The sequence below is a fragment of the Heliangelus exortis genome, chromosome 5 (assembly GCF_036169615.1).
Source record: "Heliangelus exortis chromosome 5, bHelExo1.hap1, whole genome shotgun sequence".
NCBI classification, from domain to species: domain Eukaryota; kingdom Metazoa; phylum Chordata; class Aves; order Apodiformes; family Trochilidae; genus Heliangelus; species Heliangelus exortis.
Genome location: NC_092426.1, coordinates 20647451 through 20666209, shown reverse-complemented (window position 1 = coordinate 20666209; position 18759 = coordinate 20647451). Strand labels below are relative to the sequence as shown.

The 18759-nt window shown below is 37.6% G+C and overlaps 1 protein-coding gene across 17 annotated transcripts in view; it reads left to right on the top strand.

The window, feature by feature from the left end:
* Window positions 1-18759, top strand: part of NRXN3 (neurexin 3) — a 942831-nt gene that overhangs the window by 689167 nt on the left and 234905 nt on the right. For all 17 annotated transcript variants that reach the window (XR_011726274.1, XM_071745869.1, XM_071745857.1 and 14 more), the window contains one exon: window positions 9296-9477. Coding sequence is in view for 16 of the 17 variants with exons in the window: in XM_071745869.1 (XP_071601970.1) it covers window positions 9296-9477 (182 nt within the window). In the remaining variant the exon portion in view is untranslated. The remainder of the gene's footprint in view (window positions 1-9295; window positions 9478-18759) is intronic.

Below are 18759 nucleotides of genomic sequence, written 5' to 3'. Positions count from 1 at the left end.
AGTGTGTTTCAAAAAAACAAAAACAAAACCAAAAACCCCAAACCTGGAGAAATGGTCTTTGTGGTCTCTTTCTAGGCTGACATCTGTCATCTGGCTGCCTAAAGCTGTGGGGCCTGAATTTCATATAAAACTGGTCTCTTTACTGAAAGAGAGGACTTAAAGGCTGAGGGTGGTGGTATGACAAAAGTCTGCAAGGCAAGGTTGACACTGAGAATGTAGATGTGGGGACAGACTACTGTGTCTTCTAGTACAAGAACTAGGGAACAAGTAACTTGTTTAGCAAAAGCAAGTATGAAAAAAGGTGATTCTTCACACATTAAAATCATTTGGTTTGCAGTAGATCTCAAGAGATCCTCTAGTCCAAACCTTTGCTCAGAGCAGAGTCTGCTGTACTGTAAGATCAGATTGGTTGGGGTTTTATGTGGTCAAATCTTGAAAACCTCTGCACATGGATACTCCAAAATCTCTTTGGTCAACCTATTTGACTCCACATCTGTGCTTGTAAAGGGAAGGCTTGTTACTTCTATTACATCAGATTCTCTCACTTTGAGCTATTCCTATTGCTTTCTGTTTGTCAGCTGTGCACCACTGTGAAGACCCTACCTTTTTTTTCTCAATAACCTCATTGAAGGTGCTGTGAGACTGCCATAAGTTCCTCTTGGAAGTTGTCATCTTCAAGCTGAACAAGCACAAACCCTTTGGCCTCTCCTCACAAAGCAGGCACTTCAGCCACCTGTCTTTTTGTGGCCCTTCACTGAGCTCACTACAATCTGTCAAAATCTCTCATAATGTGGTACCCAAAACTACATTAATCTAGATCCAGTCTAGCAAGCACTGAGTAAAGGGAGTAATCACCTACTAGTAGACATTGCCCCTGTTAATGAAGTATAGGGTGCTGTAAGCTGCCTTTGCTGATGGGGCTCACAGACGGGCAGTGCTCAGCTTGCTGCATCAGTGGTAGCTTTATACAAGTCATTGCTAAAGGTTTGCAAGTCATTATTGTGAATGCATTCAAGGAGAGACTGGATGAGTACTTGGAAATAAGTTCCATCTGAGATTACTGAGCACATAAGGCTGTTAGTTGCTGGAAGGGCTTATAGTCTGGGTGCTTCCTTTAAGGAAACGTGCTTTGCTGTGCTTTTGTTCCCCTGGGTGTCCACTTTGGATCAGTGTTGAAGACATGACAGTGAACTAGGCAGATCCTTGTCTGACCAGTTATGTTTTTGATTATGCAAATGAAGATATTACTGAAGTATTTTCCTGGTTGCAATCTGTTCTGTTTACACTGATATGCCTATGGTCATCTTGGGTCCATCTTAGCAGCTAATCCCTAAATTCCTTCTACGATGATAAACATCCCCACCATGCCCCATGGAAAATTCAACTTTGAGAAAAAAAACAATCTTCCCAGTATCCTGGATCTAGGGAAATTTGTACTTCAAGTGTAAACTGTCTTGGATCTTCTAGTAGTTCTAGGAACCATACCTTACTCTCCCCTTTTTACTCTTCCAGTCTTTTTAATGCAGTGTAACTAATAAGAAGTAGCATACTGTCTGATCCAATTGTTGGCCGATGCACAGGTACTGGGAGGAAAGTGACTTGCATTAATTTGCTGTCATTAAAAAAGACAAACACAGAAAACAGTCATGATCTGAATTGCTGCTTTTCTTTTGTGTTAGTCTTGCAGACTTTGTAACTCCTCCCCCTTTTTGTAAAAAACCAACTCCTTCATATTTTGAAGTGTGAAAGGAATTTCAGTTTCATGTCAAACAATGTCTGCTTTTTGAGATGCCAGCTGAGCGTGGTGTTCAATATGGATCTGAAAGTGTTTGTCAAGAGAAGAGCATCCTTAAAGATAAAAAAAATGCTAGTTCATGAAAACTTCCTTTTTGAGGATTAGACTGAAAATTTTACATTTTCAGAGATTTTTTTTTCTTCATTCTTAAGCAATTTAAATTTCTCGATAAATTAAAGGATCTTTCAGCATTCATGTCAGAAAAGTATCAGGTCTGTCTTTGTGTGCTCCTAGGAAGGATCCTGTGGTGGAATGGTCAAGTGAGCCCTTGATGATGAGGATGATTACATACTCTGTAACCTTTTAAAACCCACTCTCCAACCCTACCCCCTTTTTCTCATTTTTTTTCTTTCTCATGGAGGTGTTTGTATTAATAGGCATATATCTTGTAAATCCAGGGTGTGGAAAGTGCAACAGCTGGGTCACAGGGATGTGTAAGTGTCAGAGAGTGAGTTTTAGGAGAACAAAAAGGAAGACTGTTCCTGCTTGATGATACTCAGTTTTGACTAGGCCTCTATTTCTTGATGTGTGTAATCGACTGAAAGTAAATCAAAGACATCCCTGGGTTATCCTTATATTGCAGATCATTCCATATGCTGTAAGAACATTGGCATGTATGTTTGAAGGAAGGGATTGTATTGATGTCTAGCTTGTTTCTTGTTTCCTGAGCCCTAGTTCATTCTTATAGCTAAGAACTTCTTTTATTTGGTAGACATGGAATGAGATAGAATGAGGAGGAGTAAAACAAATATTAGGATAACAGTGTATTAAAGTTTAAGACTGAGGGTAACTGGATGGCAGTTTATAACTGGAGAAGGAAGAATAGCTGCTGTCAAGACTGATGCCTTGGTAAATATGGAAGGGCAGGAGTGAGGCTGGCATACACCACTTTATTTCTTTTAATTAAAAAAAGATCTATTAATCTTAAATTCAGTCTGATCACTTCTCAATTGATCTGTTTTTTTCTTGTTTCCTAATTTGATTTATAATGGTAGCTGGAAATGATATGTAATGTACTGTAATAGCAAGGCAGAGAAGCTGTATCTAGTGGAAATCTAGCAGTGCATCTAGTGGAAAACACCCCAAGGAGTAATTTACATACACATGGAAAATCACAGAAATTGGAAATTGGAAACACCTGTTTGGTCATCTCTAGAGAGTGTAGATGTCCCAGCATACCTAAAGTTGACCCACTTCAGATGATTTCAAGTAATGAAGAGTGAGACTAATCACCCATGCTATTTGGGGGGGTATATTGCAAAACTAGATAAAAACTTTGCTTATTTTCACCACTATTTTGTTCTTAATGCATATGGACACTTGCATTTCTTTATCCTCAAAATTTTCTCTTGTCAATTTTTTCAATTTTTTTACTCCTAAGAAATTCACTTAGAGAGGAAATTTGGAGATGCACAGCATGAATGGTTTTTTTGATGTGTCCAAAAATAATTAAGGTTGAAAAACAGCTGTCAGCATTTTTACTCAGTCAATGCATGTCCCTTTTGAAGGCGTGCAGGTATCAACTTCTATTTATTTTTCATGTTGCTGTTTGATAAATTTCTGGGGAGCAATAGTCAGAAGCCACTTGAAAGTCCTGATGCTCTGGTTTGTGCAATCTGTATTGTTTTCTTTAGCTCCCCCTTAGAGATGGTGTTCATAGCATGCCCCATTTTTCCTCAGTAGTATAGCAAACGTAAATAAGTAAGAAGTTGAAAAGTCTCACTGTGTTAAGGCCTGAAGGTCTATGCCACTGTTGATTCCCTGACCAGATAATGCAAATATGCAGCTTACCTTAAGTTGTGAATGTAAGGGAGAGACATTAGGGCAGCAATCAGATTAATCTGATCAGATTTCAGGCAAAACCTCCAATCTATTTTATTGGAGATTTCTATTACAACGGAAGGTGGTCTTAGCAACTCTTCCTTGTTACTTTATCTCCACTTTCTAAGGCAGAATAGCTCTCATATACCATTTTCTGGGGAGCTGTTTTTTCATTAAGTAGCCAAATAATTATGCTTCCTGCTGCAGCAAGTTTTGTGTTCTTACTGCATTTCTGCAAATGTATGCCTGATCTCTTCTTACTTTCATGCTAGTATTCTGTCTGACTTGTATTTCTTTACTAGTGACTTTTCTGATGATGAAAATAGTAAATAAGCCACCTAGTGCAGGTATAATGATATGAGAGTCACCATTACTTACTTTTTCTTATTTCTATGAGTTTTTCAGACCTCTGCCTTGTCTTATTGAGACTCAGTGGGAAATTCTGACTGTCTGCACAAACTATCAGGTCTTTGTTACTTAATTGGTTCTTGAAAGGGCTACTCTGATCATTTAAAGTGCTGCCTGTGGTCATGTACAAAGTGTTACTGGTTCCATTCCTTGGCATAATTACTTCTTTAAAATAACCTAGATTTCAGTTTCATGTTAAGAAATAAGGGCAAAATGTCACCAACCCACATTTTCCTGTAGGTGAATTTACAGCTTCTTGTTAGAGAGCAGAAGGTTATGGTTAGTAATAAACATGGTAGGACTTTCACACCAGCAAATGCCCCAAAATCAGAATTACTGGACTAAGCAGAAAATAGAGAAGGAATATAAAGGAGGTACAAAACAGGAGGGGGCGAAATAAAAAAAGAAAAAACAAGCAATGGGTAAGGACAATGCAATACTTTTGTTTATTTACAAATCTTTGATTAAAAATTGTTGTTTCCCATTTGTCTTTTTATTGAGGAGTGAAAATGTAAATTTCCAGTGTTTTTACAAAAAAATTCAGTAAGTAAAATTATATCTACAGTTTTTAAAGAGTTCTGTGCAAGAGAATAGAGACATAATAATTGAGGAAAAGACATATACCTTGTTTTGCATATTATTTTAGATAGGAAGATGTTGTCATTAAGTTTACATGCCTAGTAGGTTTTGGTGATTTACCACCACAGTGAGGGTATTTATATTTGTGATGGGTCACAAGTGGCAGAGGGCTGCAGAGCTCCCAGTGTGGGAGGAAGCCATGAAATGTCCTGTGTGTGGTCACAGCTGGCTCTGACATGGATGAAAACAATAAAAAACATTCCAGAACTTCAGCCTGACAGAGAAGCACATGATGCTTCTGGCCACAGTGAAACAAGTGTATGTTTTGCTGTAGCTGAGGCAAAATGAACTGTTGATGGCTTAGTAGATGCAAGTAGGGAATTTGCAATAGAATATTTAATATGGAGAGATTCATATTATCCCTAAGGCACAAAAGTAGTTCTATCTTGTGCAGATGTGACAGACTTGTTTTCTACTGCTTTACAGGATTAGTGTTAGGCAGGATATAGCTGCTGCCGTAGTGGTGTGCTGATTGAAGGACACTCTTTCTAAAGAAAGGCTTTTGAAGTCTTTGGGCAATGGTGAAGAAAAAGTGATAAATGACTTAAAATTATAGGTGGTGGTGCCAAATTCAGCTACATGTTTCTGAGCTCACTAGGAGGTTTTCTTTGCTGTGACTTATAACACTGCTTATTACTTTTCTGTTAGGAATTTTCCACAAAGAGTCTTTGCCTCCAACTATTTTTTTTACTGAAACTAAATAATCAAATAGCTCTTTTCATGAACATAGCTAGCAGATATTTGCCTAAGCTAGATGTGCAGACTTTAAATAATAGCATTTTCATATGTGTTGCAACATATCCATCTCCCTGAAGTTAGTGTTATATACTAGCTGTATATAACTCCCTGAAGTTAGTGTTATATAGTTAAAGTGGGGAAGCACTGTAACAAATATGATGGAATTGATCAGTCCTTCAGACTTTTCTATTTTCAGGGCACAGTTGGTGTTTATTAAAGGAGGTATATAGCTAAACCATGAACAATGAAGAAAAACTAAATATCAAGTGACTGCTCCTTAATAGCCATTGTCTGTCTTGAGTAAAAAGTGTCTTAGAAAAATTGCGTGCTCATGTACAATAAAAAGGTCTGTAAAAAAGCTTTGGTTCAATGAGATGATCTCGAGCTTAGCAGACTGGCATTTCATCAGCATTTTCACAGCTGAGTTCTTCACTTAGTATATGGTTCTGTGCAAGACAACAAAGGAAGGATAGTTACCAATTATAATCAGAACAGACCTTTGAAAGTAAACTAGTCCAGCCTGCTTCCTGACACCATGTTAAAGCAAGGCTAACTAGACAGAGTTGTTCAGCCCCTTCTCAACTTCTTGAAATCTCCTTTCCTGAAGTCCAGGGCTGTCTTGTTTAATTCTCTTGGAGCTTTAAGCTTCATAAATTTCAGTCAAATAGATGCATTCAAATCAAATGTGTTTGTATTGTGGGTTTGGGGTATGATTTGTTTTGTTGTGTTTTTGGTTTTATAATGTGATTGCTGTGTGGTTGTATCTCTTGTTATTGTTACTCTTCCACTTTTTCTTGTTGTGTGCACGTTGTGTTTTAAGACTGGAGTGACTGTTTTGTTCATACGTCAGGGTAAAAAAGTGTTACTGGTCCAATATTAATATACCATCTTTTTCTAAGCAAGACAATGGGTATCCTGTTTACCCTCAAAAAGTTGGGGAAGGAAAAGGGCATTGACAGACCCAGCAAACAAGTGGCTGTTCTATCATCACACAAATAATTCTGACCTGGACAGTAACGAAACAACTGTTGGTTGCCAAGCTTAAGTTAACAGATTTGTTTGGGTAGTGCATTAGTTATGGCTATTTCATCTGGTCTTAGTGAAACAATCCAAAGTACTGATATCTTCAAGTTAGGCTTAGAAGCAAAAATCTATGAGGAGAAAATGAGTTCTGTTAAGCAGTTAAGTCCCATGACAAGCCTATGAAGACATAATTGGTTCTAAGTGGTGTTCATAGGAGCACTGACATGTTCTACCTGCAGCCTGATAGTTCTTAGAGAGGCAGAGAAATCATCTATCTTCATAAATAGCAAAAAACTCTCTTCCAAGATTGTCTTTGATAATGAAGGGCCTGATAATCAGTGCAAAAAATGAGGAGAATTTGCAAGTCAAGTGAGAATAGTTTTAATGGGTTTGGAAAATAAGTTTTAATTGGTGAAGCCACAACGATGAGTTAACTCGTTTTATTTAACACACTGCTATGTTTGGGCTTTTTTTAATCTGCAATGCCACACACATAGCTTTAAAAAAAAATTGATAAACTGAGGCTGTGTATTTGTAACGTAGTTTACACTGGGATATTGGTTTCCCTGCACATGGGAAGAAACCACAGACAACTCATTACCAACTCATCTCCAGCTATCTCTCTAACCAAGAAATTGCAGATACTGTTGGGGATGCATTTAAACAAAAAGATGAGCAAAACCCCTTTTCTATGTATTTTTCAATAGCTGTGTAACCTCTATCTTGAATTCAAAACTGAACAAGAAGATAGAGTTCAGCCTGTAAAAGCAGTCTTTCTGGAACTGAAATTATAGATGTGCACAGTTCCATTATGCCAGTGTGCTCATTTCTTAACTCAAAATCATAAGTAACATTTCCTACCTAACCCTGATCTCCAAGACATTTGTTTGAACTTACGGGGCATTCTCTGATGGGCATGCACAGACCTGGAATGAAGGAAAGTGGAATTAATTTTCACACTGTCGTTGAGTCAACTGTTTATAGATAACTTATCTTTTATGTGTATGAGGTTTTGATGTCTATTTTGGCAATGTGCTGAGATGTCTAGAGGAAGCCTCCTAAGCAAGGGTGAAATGTATCGATTATTTCTACTAATATGTAGTATTTATTTGGAATTCAGTTAATAAAGAGCTGCAGGTTTGTAGGCATGTGTAGAAAGTACCTGTATGTGATTTCACATGGTTCTGTATTTATTTACATTTACTCTGAGTTGCTTGATATGTTGCTTATTGGTATACGGTAGGAAAAAAAAATCAGTTGTAGTTTCACTCAAACTGGAAAACATACCCACTATATTACCTGCACTTTCTTATAGATTTTTCATCCGTGGTGCTTTAATGGGAGCTGGTTATTTTTGCTTGTTATTCTGTAACTTGTGACTTGTTGTAATAGTGCTCGGAAGATGAGGTGCAGCTGAAGCATTGAGAAGTGCTGTGCCTGTCAGGTGCTGTCAACCTGTAGATTTGGTTCTAGGACAACAATTTAAACCAAATTTTCCAATTAGCTCAGGGACTGATTTTATAACTACTGAGATAAAATCTAGTTCCACTTTTACTGAGGTGGAAGTGAGAATGTGAACTCCAAATGCTTCTCAGCTTCCTCATCTGCAACAATAAGTCCTCACTTGTGAGTTTGTCTTGCTCAGCTCAGATGTCCCTTGTGAATGTGGGAGGACAGTGTTCAGCTTTTGAGAGGTTTGGTGTTGTCCTGAAAAATAAGGTCAAGGAACAAATTCCCAGGCTCACTGTATAGACAAATGATGCTGGAAATCTGTGAGCCAGATATCCCAAATTCTTAGGAAGTGTTGAGAAAAGCATAGCCTCCCACTGTGTGTGAATAGTCTTCAGCTGAAGACAAGCCCAGACTCAAAGAGAGCTGCCAGATATTCCCTTTGAATCTCCAGGTAACATTGAATCCCATGCTTTAGAAACAGGTGCAGCTTGCTATGGTTTCCTTTTTTTCCCCAGTGGTAGCGTCCTGTCTGGCATTTCCTGGGCTATTAACACTAATGAAATCACAGAATCACAGAATGTTAGGAGTTGGAAGGGACCTCAAAAGATCATTGAGTCCAAACCCCCTGCCAGAGTAGGATAACCTTGTGTAGGTCACACAGGAATGTGTCCAGGCAGGTTTTGAATGTCTCCAGAGGAGACTCCACAACGTGCCTGGGCAGCCTGTTCCATTCCTGAAAAACTCTTCCCTTATCTTTATTTTAAATGCTTCTTGTCTTTATTTGGGAACTAATAAAATGCACTTCTTAAAGTTGCATAGAGAAGACATTTCTTGAATGATTTATAGCTTAAAAGGAAGCTTGCTTGTTTGTTTGTAGTTCCCCTGCTGTGATGTGTGTAGGAAGATGAGGATGTTCTGAATAACATACATGCACCTTTAGATTACTCTGTAAGTGTTTGCGAGTCTCAAGGCCGTGCTCATTTGAAGGATGAATTTTCCATAAGGAACGAATTACTTTGTTTGTTACCAAGTCTAATGGTGCAAAGCTAATGGTGAAGGAACAGATATGTTTTGTCTGATAAAAAGCTTTTTCACCTTCATATCTCTTTCCATCACAAGAAGTGCCTAGCATTCCGGAGCCATTACTTTACAAAGCAAAACTTATAATTTTATAGAAGGAAGAATGAAGTTAGAGAAGGCAGTCTAAAGCATTACTCTGTGTGTGTCTTATAACGCATATGGAGACAATTCCATTATCAAAGATGGAACCACAACATGATTTGTTGCAAACTACAAGGATTTTAGTACCTGTTGTCCTCTTCTGTTACCTCCCTGAAGTTATAGTGCTATTATAGAAGCTGGCAAATAAGGTGGCAAATGGGTAACTAATACTTTTTTCTTTGGTTTTATGTTTTGTAGCTGGTGCCACATATATATTTGGGAAGAGTGGAGGTCTCATCCTGTACACCTGGCCAGCTAATGACAGACCGAGCACAAGGACAGACCGGCTTGCTGTGGGCTTCAGCACTACAGTGAAGGATGGCATCCTGGTTCGGATTGACAGTGCCCCTGGGCTTGGTGATTTTCTGCAGCTGCACATAGTGAGTATAGATAGACCCATGTCTGTGCCAGACCTGGGTTTCTATTAATAAAATATGCATTCAAAGACAGTTATCACTATGAAAGAAGAAGCATCATGCTCTGCACTTTCTATATCCTCAGCACTCATATTAATCTGCCTTAGCTTCTTCTAATTTAGGCTTTTCTAGAAGCACTGAATGGGGTGAACAGGGAACCAAGTTGTGGCGACAGAAGTAAAAAGGGGGACACACATCAAACCAAAAAAAAAGCCCTTCAAGATTCAATAGCAGTAGTGTTTATTAAAAATTAAAATGAACATATATATATATATACACAAATATATATATCAGCAGGGTTAATTTACTGTGGCATATTCACAGTTCTGAACAGCTGGATTTATGACAGAGAGCACCAATATTCTCAGAAGGCAGAGTGAAATGGAGTGATGTGTTGTTTTTTCCTTAGTTAAGTGAGAACTAAACAGATTTCTAGCTGATAGAACTGATGCTTGCTTTAGCAAGATAGTTCAAAAGAATTAGATTTTAATGTTAGCAAAACCTGGCTTTGCAAGAAGAAACTAGACTTTTTTGTGAGACCAAATAATACTGGAAACTTCTGAAGTTAGTTACTTTAGATGATGCTTTGTGAGGGAGTGACAATTGTTTGCTTCCTTTTCCTTTGTCAACAAAGTAGCCAAGAAGCTTATGAGACATAGAAGCTGCCCATGTTAATTGATGCTCATCTTATTTTCAATATTTTATGTGTAAGAGGAATGTGCCATTTGCAAGTTTTCACTGGGCTGGGGAGATGTTGAATTTTCAATGGAACTTGAAGATTTAAGTAAAGAGTGGGAATGCCAGGGACCAAAATGCAGACCTAATGTGAATGACTGAGGGTTTTAATCTGCTACTGGATTCTGCTATGTCCCAAATCATGTTGAAACAATGGGTATATTTCAGTGAGAATCTGAAACAAGGGTCAGGGCTAGTAGCCATTGCCAGCATTAAGCATTTTATTTTGAATTTTATTCTCAATTTAAGATTAATTTGGAGGGATTATAATATGAGCTTGAGCCATTAGACTGTGACCAGTTTTTAACAGAGATGGACTCATGGAGGATGTCATTGATGGAGACCATCTTGAACATAGCAATCATGAATTGGTAGAATTTTTTGTTGTTGGAGAACTAAGAAGGACAGTCATCAAAACTGCTGTCTTGGACTTCTGGTGGACAGACTTTGACCTATTTTGGAGACTGGTTGACCTAGTCCCTTGGAAGACAGCACTGAAGGGCAAAGGAGTCCAGGAAGGCTGGTCATTATTCAAGCACAAAGTCTTAGAAGAGCAGGAGCAGGCAATCCTCCTGTGCTGGAAGACAAGCTGGCAGGGAAAACCAGCCTGGCTCAATACAGAGATCTGGTTGCATCTTAGGAAAAAAAGGAGAGTTATTGTCTTTGGAAAAAGGGACAGGCCACACAGGAGGACTACAAAGATGTCTTGGGTTTATTTGGGGGGAAAATTAGAAGAGCCAAAACCTGAAATTAATCTGGCTGCAGCTGCCAAAGATAACAAGAAAATTTTCTACAAATATATTATCACCAAAAGGAGGACTAAAGAGAACCTCCAGCCCTTATTAGATAGAGGGAAACATAGTCATCAAGGGTGAGGAAAAGGCTGAGGTACATTGTATTTTCTTTGCCTCAGTCTTCAGTAGTGGGGCCAGTTTTTCACTGGGTACCCAGTCCCCTGACCTGGAAGATAGGGATGGGGAGCAGAATGAAACTCTCATAATCTGAGAGGAGATGGTTACAAACCTGCTGTGCCACTTTGTATGAGATTCAACAAAGCCAAGTGTTCAGTTTTGGGCCCTTCAGTGTAAAAAGGATAAACTGGTGCTGGAGCTCATATTTTCTCTTTCCAGTCAGTTTTGGAAATGAATGAAATTTTTTCTTGTTCCTCCCCATATATTCTGCTTAAAATGGCATGGTGCTAGTTTCAGATTGTTTCGGATCTCTAAATTAAAGCTATTAATTGTGGCTAAAAGTTATGTTGTCTGCTTCATGTAGTTTGGCCAATTTTATCCCTGAAGATGTACACTAGCAGAAACTATAGAACTTGTTCAGCTTTAATTTCTCTTGTTCTTTTATGGTCAGGATGGATTAGGAGGATTTGTGAGTCATTCACGAGGAGCTAAGGCATGCTGCTGGGACCATTCATAAATATCACCGACTACCTAAGTGTTCAAATAAAAAAATGTAGTCTGAGATTCATGCTGTTACATGCAATAGAAAAGTTAAGGAGGAACTTTTTAAAGTATTACTGGCTTCTTGAATGTCTGGAAGACTTTGTTACCTCTCGTTTAAGGTTCAAAGTCACAGAAGGGAATTCATATCAGTATTATTTTAGAAAAAGTGGAAATCTGAAATGAAAATTGCATCTTGAAATGATTTAAAATGCAAAATCATATAGGACCTTATACTTAGCAAAATGCATGCAAACTTTCTATGAGGCCAAGATCTTTCATAGCTGACTGAAAACTACCACATGCTTCATGCTATCATGTTCAAAGAGTCTCTCCGTCTTCTTGTCTTCAAAACTTTGTCCTTCCATAGGCCATTTTCAGGTGTAAAGACAAACAAAGCAGTGTGGATCAAGTTATAATACAAATATTATAATAGAAACACAAATTTGTAGATCAGAGATATGAAAGCAGATTAAACTGATAATAAAAAACATTTGTAAAACTGCAGTTACTTAAGCCATAAATCATATTGTAGGAGAATGAAAAAATAGTTATTAAAACAGGGAGGGCCAATCTTAATGCAATTTATTTTTCTGTATACTTAGCAACTTCTTCAGGAGCAATTATATTTAGTAACACATTCTCTCACTTCCTGTGATGTTCTGTTGGAATTAGTGGCAGGAGCCACCTGTTGATTGTTGCTTTCTAATGAACATCACTGAATTAAAATTTAATCCAAAAGTTGCAGAATAGTCTATGGTTTTATCGAGATCTGGTCCTATTTTAAAGATTGTAAAAGTGACTCGTACTCTGCTAAGACAACTTTTTAATAATTTGCCTGCTTTTTTCCATATAACTTGCATTGTGGACTTCTTTTCATTATCATTTCTTTCTATTTGCAAAATTCAGAGCTATAAAAAGATACCTAATTAACAAGTTACACATTTGCTTATCTAATTTGTGCTTGTTCTGTTTGGATTAATTTTTTAATTGAGTCTTTCAGACACTGTGGAAAATTTATTGACTAAGATGTCCATTTTATGTGACAAAAAATTACAGCCTCTAAAACTATTTTCTCTTCTGATTTACAATGAGAAGCCCCGAAAAAAATTGCATACCATCCAGATCAATGTCAGATGTGAAGAATGAGTTGCTTGTGTGAACAGACTGTAGCGCATGGGAAGAGGGTGTTCTTACAACATCGGATCCCTCCTTATGAGATATTTTTTCCCTGCTTTTTAAAGGACCAAGTCCAGACCTGTACCAGAATTTTTTGTTCCATGATGGATGCTTAAAGACTACATGTATGAGTTGTGGTTGAAATGTTTCTATACGTTTCATTGCCTTACACTACCACACCTATTTTGTGGTAGTGCAAAAGCCTTCATATAGATAAAATGGGGAGAGGAAGACAGCTGCAGATGGCTATGGATATCATTCTTGTGATGACCGTGGAGAGAGAAATCACCCTCCATGTGCACTGCTGGTTTATTCTGCAGTCTTTCATTTTGATGTGTATTGTAAGCTGTCATCTCACATCTGGCTGTCCGGAATAGCATTGCCAGACTGTTGCAGTGTTTGAATTGCTTGTAAAAAGTCAGCTCTCAACTTGGGAAAAAACTTTTGGGAGGAGTTTTAGTTAAGTAGGCCCAAGCTAGTGGGGGTCAATTTTTTAGGACCAGGCTGCTACAAAGGCTACACAATTTGGTGAAGAACAGTTTGATTCTTAATCAATAAGGATAAGAAAGTCTTTTTTGAGCTAGAGATGGCATTGCTAAATGGGACTGAGTATAAAAGGAAGAAAATTTACATGTCCATTCTGCCAAATTTGTGCAGTTATAGCATGACTGCCCAAAATCTGAGCTTTATGGTTGTAGAGACAATTCTGGCTCTTTTGTTACAAAGACTTCTATGGAGACTCTGTCCAAAACTGCAGTGCCATGTCATCTGAGCAGAGAAAGAAGAAGTAAAAGTAGAATTGGAATCAGCAGAAGGATAACCACAGGGGGTGTATGATGAACTGAACGTTCTAAGGACTAGGCTGAGATAATAAATGGAGTTTGTGTCTTGCTTTTCTATAACCAAGATCACCTTGATGCAAAATATTTCAACCTTTTTTAGGCCAGAATTGAATTGAGCATTAAGAGTTACATTTTCTACCCAAGAAAGTAGAAAGAAGAGGGTTTCTTTAAGACTGGTCTGGTTTATTTTGCCTCTACAGAGGCTACAAACCATGGAGAAAAAAAAATTACACTATCTGCTTCGATCTCCTATCTTCTGTTTTGCTTTTTTAAGCTGCCTTTATTGACTTTATGGTTACAGTTTTATCTTAAAATGTGTTTTTCTCCATGTTAGATCTGCTTTTCTGCTCTTGTATAAAATTCATAGTTTGTTCGTGTTTAATTTTTGTGAATACAGGTAATTTCATTCCCCTTTAACTTGGCCTTGTTCACATTGGTGTGCACCCAGAGTAGTGCTATTCTTGCCTTTCCACCCTCTTAACCAGCATAAAGTCTTGGAGTTTGATACATTTCTTGGAGTATACCAAAAGTGGCTAAGCATGAGTGGCCTATAAGAAGTTATCAGTTCCAAAGTGTGTAATGCCCATCATGTCTCATTTCATTCAGCAAACAGTAAAGAACTGTGTACATTTCCCTTAATGACATTATACAAATAAAAAGCCCCTTCAGATTGGTTTGGGATATGTGTTCAGTGAAAGATGTTTTGTGTTTAAGCTTGCCAGCAGATAACCAAAAGTTGAGGTGGGGCTGTTTTGTTGATCTGTAAGAGCAGACTGTGTAAGACATTTTCCACCAAGAAAAAATCAAGCAATCTAAATGAGCGAGTATGCTGCAGGTGTCCTGTAATTATTAATGTATAAAAACTATCCAAATGTAGCCTTCTGTTAGGGATGTGTTCTCTGGCTAAGACTTCTGAATATATTATCTTCAATAGGTGCAACCTGAGGGTTAATATAAGTATAAAGACTTACAATGACTGCTAACCTACCAAGCAAGATAGTAAGTGAGATGAATGAGGGGGTGAGAGAACTGTTTGGAGTTAATGTTAGTGTGTGAAGATTCAGCAGAGTGTCTTTTGCATTTCTTCATATATATTTTCTATAAACATTTGTAGCTGTGGTTTGTCAATACTTGAAATTATGACTGAATAGTTACAGATACCTTTAAGGTAACTCAGGTTGCATATTATTTAAGGTAACTGAGGGTTGGCAAAGATAGTCCTCATATAAGATTTGACATATATGTACCCTTCAGCACCTTAGAAGTATCTTACATCCCCAGCAGAACCTCCACTGTGTTCAGTGGAATAGTTTCCACTTATCTGCGTGGGCCAGGTAGAGTGCAAGGATTGGGGATGTCCACTGGTAACAATGAGTGACTTAGGAGTTTCTCTAAGCATTAAGCTTTTGGATTGCAGATGAGTTATGAGGATCAAACAGAGCACATCACAAGAGTTTACCTCTTTTCTATAAGCATTTGTGTAATAAATGTAAGGAATAAGTGACATCTTCCCTTTTGCTAAGGATGGCAGTCATATTCAGCTGAGACTTGCATCTTAATTGCGTTTTTCTTTAGATGATCTCAAGAAAATTATTTAAGTGCATCTGGCTTAATCAACATGGAAGCAAATTAACAGCCTGCATATTGTCATTTACTACTTTTCCTTAGATGGAAGCAATTTCTAGTTGGTGACTGATAAATTTTTGGATTACTTGAATTAGTTTGCGAAACAGGAGAGTGCCCAGAATTGTGGCTTCTCTGGAAAAGGAGGGAAATATCTGAAAAAAATAAGGTTGTTTTGTATATTAAAAAACAAAAACTAAGAAAGAACAGAAGACCAGTGTATAGCAAAGATATTTTCTTCACAAAAAGCCTATCAAAAGGCGTAACAGTCATTGCACTGAGGGATGCAAATTCATTTGTTGTTTCTGGGTAACAAGGTGTGGTGCATGCTGGAGGGATGAATTTCTTGGTACTTCATATATAAAACAACTGTGTTTTTTAATGTCTATCATGACATACTTAGTGCATGTGAATTATTATTGAAGAAATTTGATGGAGGAGGGTAACATTATCTTAAAGGCTAACTTGTAAGGTAAAAAAAAAACACCCCACTGTGTATTCAGAGATCAGTGAGTAGGCTGGGAGTGCACCAGAATTTGGAAAGGAACACAGGTAGGACAGCTAACCCAAACAGGCCAAAAGCATATTCCATCCCATAAAATGTTGTGCTCAGCAATAAAATGCAGCAGAACAAAGAGGGGATGCTGGTGGTTATTATGGCCTGTGCCTTTCCAAGTAACCATTACATGTGCTGAGTCCCCCCTTTACTAGGAAGTGGCTCAACATCTGCCTGCCAATGGGAAGTAGTGAGGCTTTGCTTCACTTATTAAACTGTCTTTATCTTGCAAATATGTGACTTCAGCATCATTATTTTACCTGTGAGAGGCTGTATCTAAATGAACCTCAAATGTGAGGCATGCACATCAGCGGTTATTCTGTCAGCTGGTGTTAAATTGCCAAGGTGTGTTTTGTTTGTTTTGTTTGTTTTGTTTGTTTTGTTGTTGGTGCTTTTGTTTTGTTTTGTTTTCTTTTTTTTTTTTTTTTTTTTTTTTTTTCTTTTTTTTCTTTTTTTTGTTCTTAATGGAAGTATTCTATTTAAACACTCAAGGATTCTGTCCCAAGATGCCCTCAGCTTTTTCTTATCCTTTTCTAAACTCTTTGGTTCTACAAAGTCCCATGTGTTTGTGCATGCTGCATTTATTGTTCCCTTGAGCACAGAAGAATTAGTAAAGTAAAACTAATTTGACCTTCAGTCTTCAAAACAGATTTGAAACATTTTATTGTTACTTCTGTTCTTATTTTTAAAAGGTGGTTAAAATCCATTTTTAATATATCTGCATTATGCATAGGAATGGTCCATCTATTTTTGTCTACTTGATCTCAGGAAAGAATCTCTGTCGCAGACGATCACAAGTTGAAACTAAACCTTTGATGGCTAAGGAGCTTCTCACCCCAGTGTTCCTATTTATGGCTGGCACAATCTGGCACCGTGCCTCATCCACATTATCTCAATGACCTTTTAAGCTTCAGCCCCTGCTTTGTTGCCAGTGGCTTTACCAGGTGTATGAATGAATGTCCGTAGCTGAACGCAGTGGTGCGGGGAAGAGCACACTGATACCTTTTGGTGAAAGATAATGGATTTGAGATCCCTAGCTCCATTTAGGCAGGATGGAAGCTCAGTGCTTTGATACAGGGATTCATTAACTCCTTGCTCAGTGACAGTTTGTGAATAGATCCTGGTGTTTTCGCTGTTGTTAATGAAGGTTGTGAAACTGATTAAAGATGTGGAAGAAAGAGATGGTAGGGCGATGCTAGCATGAATGGTAAAATTGTCAGCTGAACCATGAGTTAGCCTGAGTAGAGTCACAAACCTGAAAAATAATCTTGGGGCTTTGGCTCTGCAGAAGAGGCCAAGTTCAGCTGGACAACGGGGTGAAAATTAAGAGACGGTGAAAGAATCAATGGAAGTTACATAGGTAAGTTTCTGAAACCTGGTTTAAAGGCACAGGTAGCTGAATACACTGCCTCAGCTGATATTCCAAAAGAAAGAGCTTTGCCACTTCATGAAGGAAGCAGACTTGTACAAATAAGATAATGGTTTGGTATAGTGGGCAAAATTAACAGCATTTTTTTAAAAATACACACTTGACCGTTTTAGTGTTGTACCTCTTGTAAAGTCAGATCGTAGCAATTCAATGTAGGTGCAGAAATAAAAAATATTGTCACAAAGTCTTGTAAATGTATAGCTATTCAAACTTTTTCTCATGCCAAGAAAATTTAAATTTGGCTCCTTAATGTTTTTTATACTTAATACAAGGGAGTAAAACAGTGTGAGGTTGTTGGGTTTTTTTTTCCAGCTGGGTCAAAGAAAGAAGCTCAGACAATCTTCAGGGAAGTTCTTTTTCTTAAAATGCACAAGACCTGGAAGAGCTAAGTGTGAGGTTTTTAGTTTTCATTCTGGAAAATGGCTAAAGTCTTTTATATTTGTAGACTCTAGTAACAACTGACAATATGTACTCTTCTCTTTTACAAGAAACATCAAATTTACAAGCTTCTTTGGCCCAATCCATCTTGCTTCTGTGTGCTTGGATAAATCACACTAGTAGGTTCTAAATTAAATCTGTTTGTAATTAAAGTCTTTATCACGCTCTCTATGGCTGCATCAAAAAAGTAAATAAAATTTTTGGTTTTCATGTTAATGGGTAGCAGCACAGTATGATACTAATTCACTGCACATTCAAACATACTGAGTACCACTCAGAAGCAATTAAACAAGGGCAATTTTCAGTTTAATTTACCCCTGGCTTGGTGTTTGATGTAACCTTCTCATCAAAGGTTAACAAATGTTTGGAATGACATTAGCTACACCAAAATTAATTGTTTCTCTATTAAACTCCTAAGACACCCATCTTATAAGGAACAAATTATTGAATCTTACTGGCAAAATATAAATGTCATCTAACCCAAACAAAGTCACACTTTCTTTGCACTGTGACTTTAATTTAGAAAATTTAAAAACTCAGTGCAGGGAAAACATAACTTGATCATTGATATGTAGCCAGTTCTGAGATGAAAATCAGCTGTTCTAGAGAACATAAAAGACTATTCCTGCATAGTTTTGCATGTAAAATGAAAGAAATTGCTGCTTTTTCCATTCTATCAGGACTCTGAAGACACAATTTTGAGGAGAAACTGCACTGAACTGGAGTTTGACTAGAAGTCTAACATCCAGGTTCTGTGAGTTTTCAAGAAATTAGCATTCTTATGCAGACTCATTACCTTAAAAGTTGTTAGGATGCCTAAAATATACATATGCATTTAATTTTAAAACATCTATTCAATCCAAATATATGACAATATCTCTTTGAAAGGTATACATGAGCATCCTTATAGAATGAGAAAATGAAAACATTAGAGATTAAATGGCTAGATGTAAATATTGTCTCAGAATTGGCACAGGCTGGCTCTGACTCTTC